At 44.1% G+C, this 10,880-nt stretch overlaps 1 protein-coding gene across 3 annotated transcripts in view; it reads left to right on the plus strand.

The window, feature by feature from the left end:
• FBXL7 (F-box and leucine rich repeat protein 7) overlaps positions 1-4,817 on the plus strand; it is a 433,312-nt gene extending 428,495 nt beyond the window's left edge. For 2 of the 3 annotated variants that reach the window (XM_005556610.4, XM_073993162.1), the window contains one exon: positions 1,457-4,817. In XM_005556610.4, the coding sequence (XP_005556667.1) occupies positions 1,457-2,193 (737 nt within the window). In that variant the 3' untranslated portion in view covers positions 2,194-4,817. Of the gene's footprint in view, positions 1-862; positions 947-1,456 lie in introns of those variants that run through there. The other variant, XM_073993163.1, reaches the window with a different exon arrangement.
• Positions 4,818-10,880: the final 6,063 nt, after the last annotated feature.

A 10,880-nucleotide genomic window follows, 5' to 3' on the forward strand; every position in this document is an offset into this window, starting at 1 on the left:
GTCCCTTTTCTCAAAACTTACATTCCAAAGTGAGAAGACAGCAAATAAATAAGTGAATAAATAAATATATAATGCCACCCAGGGTTAAAGACTCCTGAAAATAAAGGGAAGGGAAGCAGGGGATGCTAGTTTATACAAGCATGGTTGGGGACAAATTTTTCAATACACTGAGATTGGCTCTGAGACCTAGGGAAGTGGGGAGGGCTAAGGGAAGCCATTTCTAGTGTTCAGAGGCTGGAGAGCATTTGCGGTGTCCGGGAAATGGCAAGCAGGCCAGTGGGGCTGGAAGAATGAGGTAAAAGATGCCGTCAGAGAGCCCCGGGATGCAGATCCTTGGGAGCCCTGTTAGACTCTGGATTTTACACTTGGAGTGAACGGGCGCCATCCCGAGGCTTTGCACAGGGGCAAGCTTCGAGTTCCATTTTCCAAGATGCCTCTGGCAGATAGGGGTGTGGGGAATTGGCTGTCGGAGCTAAGGGCAGGGGAGGGAGTCTGGTTCAAGGACACTTGGAGTGAACGGGCGCCATCCCGAGGCTTTGCACAGGGGCAAGCTTCCAGTTCCGTTTTCCAAGACGCCTCTAGCAGACAGGGGTGTGGGGAATTGACTGTAGGAGCTAAGGGCAGGGAAGGGAGTCTGGTTCAAGGGCTACAGCAACAATCCAGATAACACAGTTGTTCTTCCTCAGCTAAAGAGGGTTGAATTGACTCGGAAGGTCTGTTCAGTTGACAGAAGGTCACCTTGCTAGACTAATATATTCACTTCCCATAGCGTTTTCGGAGCACATGCATATCTGTTCTCTCGTTGCATCCTCATTATATCTGAAATGTCGGCTCACCACCTATTCATTCCCATTGCATAAAGGACAGTTCTGAGAAGCAGCAACGTTAAGCCTCCTGCCTGAACCAGGTGTGACTCCCAACCCAGTGCTCTTTCTGCTAAACCAAGGTACATGCCCGAGCTTTGTCTTTGATACCTCACTTTGGACCAGGGAGCTTCCAAACCACGGCAGTGCAAGAACTCACTTTTACTGAGCTCCTGGAACTTTCCAGGGCCAAGGCAAGATATTTACACACATCCTCTCATTTCTCCATCCCAGCTGCCTCCCAGGGAATGTGATCCTCCCTATTTTAAGACAAAGGAAATACTCAGAAGGATTGATTTGCTAAATATCAGGCAAGTAGGGACAGATGACAGATCAGGAATTGGAAAATTGGAACCGTGGTTTTTCTGATCCAATTCCCTTAAGCCCAGATAATAGAAATAATGTAGTTAAATAATCAGATAAATATGGGGAACCCATTCTTGCTTTTCTTCTCTCAGGGACCAAGACAGGAAGGGGTAACGTCAGCCTCGGACCCAGACTTGGGCGAGGGTCAGGAATCCCCCAGGGAATCCCCGGGCGTGGCTCCCCTGCTCGCAGGTTGCTCTGAGCCTGTGTTCTGTCTCTTTGTGCAGGGTGCTCCAAAGTGACCTGCATCAGCTTGACCCGGGAGGCCTCCATTAAACTGTCCCCCTTACATGGCAAACAGATATCCATCCGCTACCTGGACATGACGGACTGCTTCGTGCTGGAGGACGAAGGCCTGCACACCATCGCGGCACACTGCACGCAGCTCACCCACCTCTACCTGCGCCGCTGCGTCCGGCTGACCGACGAGGGACTGCGCTACCTGGTGATCTACTGCGCCTCTATCAAGGAGCTGAGCGTCAGCGACTGCCGCTTCGTCAGCGACTTCGGCCTGCGGGAGATCGCCAAACTGGAGTCCCGCCTGCGGTACCTGAGCATCGCGCACTGCGGCCGGGTCACAGACGTCGGCATCCGCTACGTGGCCAAGTACTGCAGCAAGCTGCGCTACCTCAACGCGAGGGGCTGCGAGGGCATCACGGACCACGGCGTGGAGTACCTCGCCAAGAACTGCACCAAACTCAAGTCCCTGGATATCGGCAAATGCCCTTTGGTATCCGACACGGGCCTGGAGTGCCTGGCCCTGAACTGCTTCAACCTCAAGCGGCTCAGCCTCAAGTCCTGCGAGAGCATCACCGGCCAGGGCTTGCAGATCGTGGCCGCCAACTGCTTTGACCTCCAGACGCTGAATGTCCAGGACTGCGAGGTCTCCGTGGAGGCCTTGCGCTTTGTCAAACGCCACTGCAAGCGCTGTGTCATCGAGCACACCAACCCGGCTTTCTTCTGAAGGGACAGAGTTCATCCGGCGTTGTATTCACACAAACCTGAACAAAGCAAATGTTTTTTAAAAGCAGCTTATGTAAGCACCGACACCGACTCATAACAGCTCTTTCTTCCAGGAAGGTTATTAGGAATCTGGCCTTTATTTTTCCTCATTTCTCATGGGCAACAGAGGCCAAAGAAACGAAGCAAGGCAAACAGCGAACAGGCATTTTGGTCAGGTCATTTGTAGGAAGTTTCTCTTCTCACGAAAGATGTACTTCAGCAGGCTGATCGCAGTTCCTTGAGCAAGGCGCTTACTCTCCGCCGCTCAGGCCCCCGAGGCCCCCTTGTCCCTCACACACAGGCCACACCCCCACAGTTCCACACCCCCCTCTAAGGCCACACCCTCCCTTCCTAGAGCAGCAGCCAGGACCCATCATCAGAATCACAGTGCTCTCCAGACCTCCTTTCTAAACTGCTTCATTGACCTAAGTCACCCTCTTCAATCCCACAACCATGGGCATTCTGGTCAACTCAATATCATAGCACTTTGCATACGCAAAATACTTTTCAGGTCTTTTAAAAAAATTCATTACAGCAAATAGCTGGGGAAAGACATGCAGTCTTCTCCCAGCTCTGCCAATGACTGTGACCTTGGCCAAAGCAATTCACTGCTCTGGGCTGCAGCTTCCAGCACCGAGTCAGAGGCCACACAGCCCAAAGATTAGCTTCATGTCCATTATAGCATTGAGGGAACAGAGACACCCATACACAGAACCACCTTGGCATAGAAGCACGTAGGCATCTTCCTCTTCCAGGAGAATTGATTCTGTGGATGGGCATGATTTCAGGAGATTGTGCAGGGCCAGCATCAGTGCACAAAGGGTCCTGTATGTCCTTTGGCTGCAAATCACCCACTTCCCTGTGTGTTTCAGTGGGATAATTTCCTCTCCCACCTCTTCACATCCTCTTTTGCCAGGCTGGATGGTGTCGTTTCTGTACACAAATACTTTCTGCATTCCCCCCTCCACAAAATCCTAGCCAGGCACCAGCACACCTAATCACAGCAAAGCCCAGATCCCCCCTCAGTTGCTTTTACTCAGCGTTTTCAAATAGGAGTAAAGGCCCTCGCAATTTCTAATTAACAAGCAAGGCCCAAGGGAACACATATCTTCAAAAGTTTTTCTAATCCCTCGCCTTGCACACCTGGCATGCTTCAGGCACATCTGTCCTACAGCTGGCAGAGACAGATGCCTCGGTTCTTTGTCATTCAGATTGCATTTGGCCTCTTCTCATCTATTTATTTCTTTATACATCCAGACTTCATCACATGAAGCCTGTTGGGGTTAAGTTTGTAAGTGTTTAATTGTGCAACTTGCCACCCTGTGTGCCTCCTCCGTGGCTGTCTGTGTGTTTTCCATCAAAGAATGCAAAGCAGACTTCCAGGTGTTTAAATTCTGTTCACTCAAAAATGCCAGATGAATGGAAGAGGGAACACACTGAGATGACTTAGACTCTGGTCCACCAACCAGACCCTTGGAATGGAATATTAAAATCATTACAAGGCATGAATTTTAAATGGATGAAATTTCAAATTATCTTATTTGGATAGAAGTCTATATTCTAGCCTCGTTTGCCTGAAGTCAGATAGCCAGAAGAAATTTCATTGCTCGTTTTCACGAAATTCACTTGTCTTTTGTTAATTAACACAGGGCCTTTCCCAAATTATTCTCTAGCCAAGCCCCGCCTTCATTACTGTTGAAATCCCTCATTTATTTCCTTCTCAAAGTGCCCGTTATCCAAACGCAGAACCTTTGCATCTCCAAGCCAGTTATGCTGAATTTGTCAAACTTAGACACCCTTGACAACTGCACTCCTACTGTAGGCTCCTGTGCGTACTGGCGTCTTCTGTGGGGGATGGAGAGGTTAGTGTGATGAGGTGGCGTCTGCCCAGGAGGTTTCTTTCATACATCATGGCCTCCCATCCAATTAACATCATCAACTTACATGTGTAATTAAGGCTCTGTGCCATGGGGGAAATGAGTCATTTAGCTAGGCCAGGATCTAGTGACAGCCACAGAGTTTAGAACCATGAAAGAAGTTGAAGGTAGCATTCTTCAGCTCTGTGACTTGTGACCCTATTTGAAGTTTCAGGATTTGGGTGTCACAAAGGATTGTCCCTAATCCTTGGCCCTGGGGTTTTCCAAGTGAGCTAGTTTAATACTCCGAGAATGAGCTGGCAGATCCAGGTAATGAACCCCTGACCACATCGCCTAAACTGTCTTCCAAGCATGAGACAAAGTTGACTGATCACACTGATTGCCCAACACATACCGTCTTGCCAGTTTCTCCTTTTCTCCCAGTCTCCTCTTCATCCATTCTGTTCTCCCTTGGGGTGGGAATCTATGGTGGAGGTTACTGGGGAAACAGCTCAGCAGATTTTTAGAGACCAAACCAAAGGCCTCACTGAGAAATTTATCTGTTTTAAAACATTGCTTCCTTCCTGGCTCTGCTAAATTGAATGCTCATTGTTTTTTTGTTTTTTTTGTTTTTTTGTTTTTAAATTCTAATGTTCAAATCACTGCGTGCTGTATGAATCTAGAAAGCCTTAAATTACTACCACCAAGAAATAAAGCAATATGTTCTTAATCAGCCTTGGCTTCATTTTTAATAACCTTGCCAGAGGAGAGTGCTGTTTGGTTGGGGGGTACTCAAAAGTATGCAGAAAACTTTCTTTGAAGGACAGAGCAAGCCAGGTCATTGCCACTGTTGCCTGCTTGAAGATACATTGATGGTTTTCTCATCTCCTTTGGACCAATGATTTTGGCTTAAAATTGGCAGGTAAGTGAAAAAACATTACTTTCACAGTATAGTTCGGGTCTTCAATTCCTTAACCCAACCCCTGTGAGACTCTGTCTCCAACAAATACAAAATTTATCTATGGTGGATTTTGTAATACCTACCTCAGCCACTGGGACATCACCCTTAACCAGTCATATTAATATTTCTTCAGCAATAGATCTGAATAGTCACATGACATGAGATTATTATAGACTATAAATAGCCTTGCATCAGTTGAGATCCGGTTTTGTCAGGAAACTCATTTATACCATAAATAACAAAAAAAAACTTCTATTTTGTTCAGAGCTGGGATTTCAGAATTATGAATAGCTAAGGACATGAATAGATTTACCTTGGCACTGGTTACAAACATTGGAGGAAACTTCAAAATTATGCTGACCATTCCTTGTTATAATTTTTTAAGTGTCTTAGAGTACTATTAGATAGGTGCAAAAGTAATTATTTTTGCCATTACTTTTAACAGCAAAATTGCAATTGCTTTTGCACCATCCTAACAGAACCTGAAAGGAGAAGATGGAAACCTGATCTAAGTCAGTTAGAAAAAGTGAAATGCCAAATCCCTTCTTCCCCACCCAAACCTTTCCACCTGAGAAATCAATATGGCAAAAAGCAAGTACTGATAGATGAATGGAAAACTTCATTCTTAGCAAGTAAAAAGGTGTTAAGAGATACTAATTTTAACTGTATTTGTCTTTGACCTTCTCATCCTGTGTTAGCTGCTTAAACAACTCTCACATAAACCAGTAGGACCCTTAAATACCTTGCAACATTAATTTAAGGATGCCCCATGCCATTCTTGTCAAGATCCTGGAATAAGTCTAGAAGTAACTAAAATGCATTCACCCTTGAGGTTCATGACTTCTTAAATTGACATTTGTTCAGACTTCATTAGAAAAAGTTTTCAGGAAGCTTGATATCTAGAGCATACAAAATGAAAAGAAAGGATTGAGTATTTTCAAGGGAAAAGTAATATAATAAAAGTGCTTATTGTATCTAAATTATCAGAAGGAAGTCACCAAAAGTAGTGCATTTGTTCAATAGCTGGCAATCATGATTAGAGAGAAGCTAATTGGAAGAAATGCTGAATAGACAGTGGAATAGGGAGAAAGAATATTGAAAGACTAGGTAAATGTTGCAATGAGAAGGTTCACGCTGAAAATCTGTAACACAAAATTAGTTTTTATCTTGCTTTTCTGCTTTTTGGTCTTTACACCAGAAGCCGTCCTTCTGCAGCAGGGAGGGGTGTGGGGGTAGGAGGAGTGCCCGTCGTAATTTGTCCACAGTCGATGTCCATGCTATCACCAAGACTTGCCTAAACACAGCTCCACTTTGCTAAAGAGCAACTCGGGCAAGTCTCATTCAGATGACCACCAGGTGGGCAAAAGACATTTACCCAAAATAAGAAATACTCTCATAGACACTTGGACTGGGGGCACCACATCCAGGAATCACCCAGGATATGATTGTTCCTCCTTTTTGCTTTGAGAGCATCATTATCTCCTAAAGTCACAGGTCCATCTTGTAGGATCCTTTTTACCCTCTCAAGTTAGTAGATCAGTTTGCATTTTAAACCACACAGGATGCAAAAACATCTCCATTTGGGAGCAGGACAAGGCACCATCCCTGCATGTCAACAGAACAGTTGTGGCATCTCCTGCAGAGCTGTCCCAGGAAGTGCCTGCATCTCAGATGCTGATCACATAGACTACTCAGGAAGGCAGCCTTCGAGCTCTAGATTATTACTCAAGTATAAGCAATCAGCATCATCCAGGTGTCACAGGAAAGCCTTGAAGGGTCATTTTTAAAAATTCTTGACCCAAATATTTCCAAACCAGTCATTTCTGTGTTGCGGAATGTTTGTCTTTGCAGCCCTTCAACCACTGTATTTTACTCTGATGAGATCAGTATATCCAAATTTTATCCTGCCCCATGTGATGATCAACATATGATTGTGACTAGAAGTGGCAACATTCTTCACATACAAAGGATGCCCAAGAAGTACCAATTATGTTTTTAAAAACCTTTAACAGGCCAGGTGCAGTGGCTCACTCCTGTAATCCCAGCACTTTGGGAGACTGAGGCAGGCAGATCACGAGTTCAAGAGATTGAGACCATCCTGGCCAATGTTGTGAAACCTCGTCTCTACTAAAAATACAAAAAATCACCTGGGCGTGGTGGCGTGCACCTGTAGTCCCAGCTGCTTGGGAGGCTGAGGCAGGAGAATCACTTGAACTCGAGAGGCAGAGGTTGCAGTGAGCCGAGTTCGCGCCACTGCACTCCAGCCTGGCAAAAGAGCGAGACTCCATCAAAAAAAAACAAAAACAAAAACAAAAAAAAAACCTTTAACAATGGTTTATTGACCATTTACTCTATGCCAAGTTTTATGACAAGTTCTGAGTGAACAAATACAATATCCTTACCCCAAAGAAACTCTAATCAAATAAAAGTAATGTTATATAGTAAGGTAGGATGGAAGAGTGGAATATAAAAAAGAATATGACAGCATTCATTCATTCATCCAACAAGTATTTATTATTAATAACTTAAGAGATGGCAGATATTGTTTCATCACTGGGAGTTCTACCCTGATGGAACTTACTAAAGAAATAATGTCCAGCACATTATTGGGAGAGAAGAACAAGGCTTAGGCTCACCTCTTAGAGAAGACCCTTGAGCAGGGTTATATAAACTCAGACAAGGTGGGCTTGGAGGAATGATGCTCTTTAACATCCAAAACAGTACATGGAGCCCACTCAGGGAAAAAAAATATTTAATAAGGTTAGTGAAATAATGTATCTCTACTGTTTAATATTATCAAAACATTAACTATACTAACTATAGGTTAACATGGTCATTGCTTTAGGTTGGTCATGTGGAAACATGGCAAGTTCTTTTGTTCTAGTGTCTTCACAGATTTTTTTTTTTTTTTTTTTTTGCCACAGGGTCTCACCCTGTTGTCCAGGCTAGAGGGCAGTGGCACAATCACAGCTCACACAGCCTCTACCTCCTAGGCTCAACTAATCCTCCTGCCTCAGCCTCTTGAGTAGCTAGGACCACCAACACTTGCCACCACACCAGGTTAATTTTCTTTTTTTTTTTTTTTTTTCTTTTTTTTTTTTTTGGTAGTGTCAGAGTCTCCTCATGTTACCCAGGCTAGTCTCAAACTGCTGGGCTCAAGCCATCTCCCCATCTTGACTTCCCAAAGTGCTGATTTAAAGTGTGAGGCACCCTGCCCAGCATTCCCAAAGATTAATCCCTGTGTGTACATACATGCATAGACACGTACCGTGTACACGTGTGTGTGTACATGAACCGGCAGTCATGACTCTGCAGAATCTTGCTCAAAGAGAAATGTATAGGAACTCCCTCCCTCAATAATCTTGGGATTTTCCAGCCCACATGGGTACTCTTTGACGTCACTCTAATTGCTACACACCTGTAACGGGAATGATCAGAATAACTGAGATTTCTGAATTTACCATGTTCCTTTACTAAAAACTAGACTATGTCAAGAATTTTCAAAATACACTGTGGATCAAGTCAGATTAATTAAATAGCCTCTAAAAATTGCCAAGAAATGAATTTTACTTGCCAACTCACTGAGGAAAAGTTCTTTGAAACCTCAAATTCCATCAGGGTTATGAATGTGAAAGTATCTGTCCACAGCAATAATAAACTAAACAGTAACAGCCATTAGGAAGTGAGAGAGAAAGAGAGAGGAAGGCTTTTAAATCTCATTCTCTGCAGTCAAAGCTGACAGTCCTTGTGACTTTTCAGGGCCCCAAGAGTCTCCCAGAATCTGAGTAAGCTCATTAAGCCCATTTCCAGAGAGACATGCAAAAGATACAGGAGAGAGGATTCCTAATTACGAAGATTAGCCAATAATTGGTTCTTCCTTTTTCTCCAGTCTTCTTCCAACCACTAATGAACACAGCCACCCTCTATAAATAAAACTTTTTTAAAAATACAGGTTTTACATCATGAATGTATTCTTCATAGGCATTTACATTTAAAATTTAAACAAACTTACCAAGGCCCTTTTCATTTATGAGAAAGTAGATAATGGGAGAAAACGTTCATGACTGATGAATAGCCTTCTCTATTTCTTCTCAAAGCCTTTCTTTTGGAGATAGAGACCAAGTAGATATAATTACCTTGGTACAATTTTACATTTTCCACACTTCCAGAGTAACTACACAAATGCCCCAGATTTCAACTGTACAATTCCTCATTTCGCAATCTCACCCCTTAACAATAGGCAGATGTTGGTTTTTCATACTCCACTGCCACTTAGCAAAGTCCCTGAAGACATCATTTTGCCCAGCAAATCCTTGCTTAAGTAGAAGAACTAGAGAGGAAGAATTCAGACTATTTCTCTCGTTCTCTTTACAACCACACAGGCAAATACATGATTTATGAAATGGTGGATCTGTGTGAATGGTGCCCAGGCAACAGATCTTTCCATTAGCTAGTCAGGGATATGGGAGCCCGGTTGGCTCTTCTCTACTTTCCTAATTTTTAAACACCCAAAGAATAATGACCATGGATGTGCTGGAGAGCTAGAGATCAAGAAGTTGTAGACTTAAAGAAAAACAAAAAAAAAAAAAAACGAGAGAAAAAGAAACATTCAAGTAATGACCTCTCACTCACATAATGAGAAACAGAATCTCCTCCGGATTTCCAAGCTGGCATTGTTTCCCTGGTACCTTCGCCTGGGGGCTCCTGTGTGTAATGTTTCTTTTAAAAATATCACATGCAGGAAGGCAATGAGAAATACAAACACTGCCACGGGACAGCATTAATCTCCTTTTCTTTTAAAACTTGTGCTTAGTCCCAAAAGCAAGTGGCAAAATAATCTTAAAGGTGATCATATTATGTAACGACTCCTTTTGCATTTACAAAAGAAAAGCCACACATTCTCAGGTGTTGAGCATCGAGTATTTCTGTTTCTTTAACTTCACTCACTGGCCTTGTGGGTTAAGGGCACCAATGACTAATTTTTTTTTTTTTTTTTTTTTTTTTTTTTTTTTTTTGAGACGGAGTCTCACTCTGTTGTTCAGGCTGGAGTGCAGTGGCGCGGTCTTGGTTCAATGCAACCTCCTCCGCCTCCCAGGTTCAAGCGATTCTCATGCCTCGACCTCCTGAGTAGCTGGGACTACAGGAGTGTACCACCACACCCACCTAATTTTTTGTATTTTTAGTAGAGATGGGTTTTTGCCATGTTGCCCAGGCTGGTCTCAAACTCCTGGGCTCAGGCAATCCGCCTACCTTGGCCTCCCAAAGTGCTAGGATTATAGGTGTGAAGCACCATGCCCAGCCTGATAACTAATTATTCACAGCCAATAACTTGTTCTGGTCAAAGAGACAAGTAACCCTTTCTATCAGATTTTCTGAATGATGCAAAAGTTTTTGTTTGTTTGTTGAGATGAAGTCTCACTCTGTTGCCCAGGCTGGAGTACAATGGTGCTATCTCAGCTCACTGCAATCTCTGACTCCGGATTCAAGCGATTCTCCTCCCTCACCCTCCTGAGTAGCTGGGATTACAGGCACGTGCCACCACGCCTGGCTAATTTTTGTGTTTTTAGTAGAGATGGGGTTTCACCATGTTGGCCAGGCTTGTCTTGAACTCCTGACCTCAGGTGATCTGCCCACCTCGGCCTCCCAAAGTGCTGGGATTACAGGTGTGAGCCACCACGCCTGACCCACGCAAAAGTTTTATATCAGCAGCTCCATAGCAAAGCTCCTTTCTCGTGGGCTTGGGAACCCAATGCTAAGCCTTGTGGGTAGCATGGATCCAAGCAAGGCCTGGAAGTTTCCTTTGGCTGAAACTAAGAGGCTTTGTTAATTCTC

The sequence above is a fragment of the Macaca fascicularis genome, chromosome 6 (genome assembly GCF_037993035.2).
Source record: "Macaca fascicularis isolate 582-1 chromosome 6, T2T-MFA8v1.1".
Taxonomy (NCBI): domain Eukaryota; kingdom Metazoa; phylum Chordata; class Mammalia; order Primates; family Cercopithecidae; genus Macaca; species Macaca fascicularis.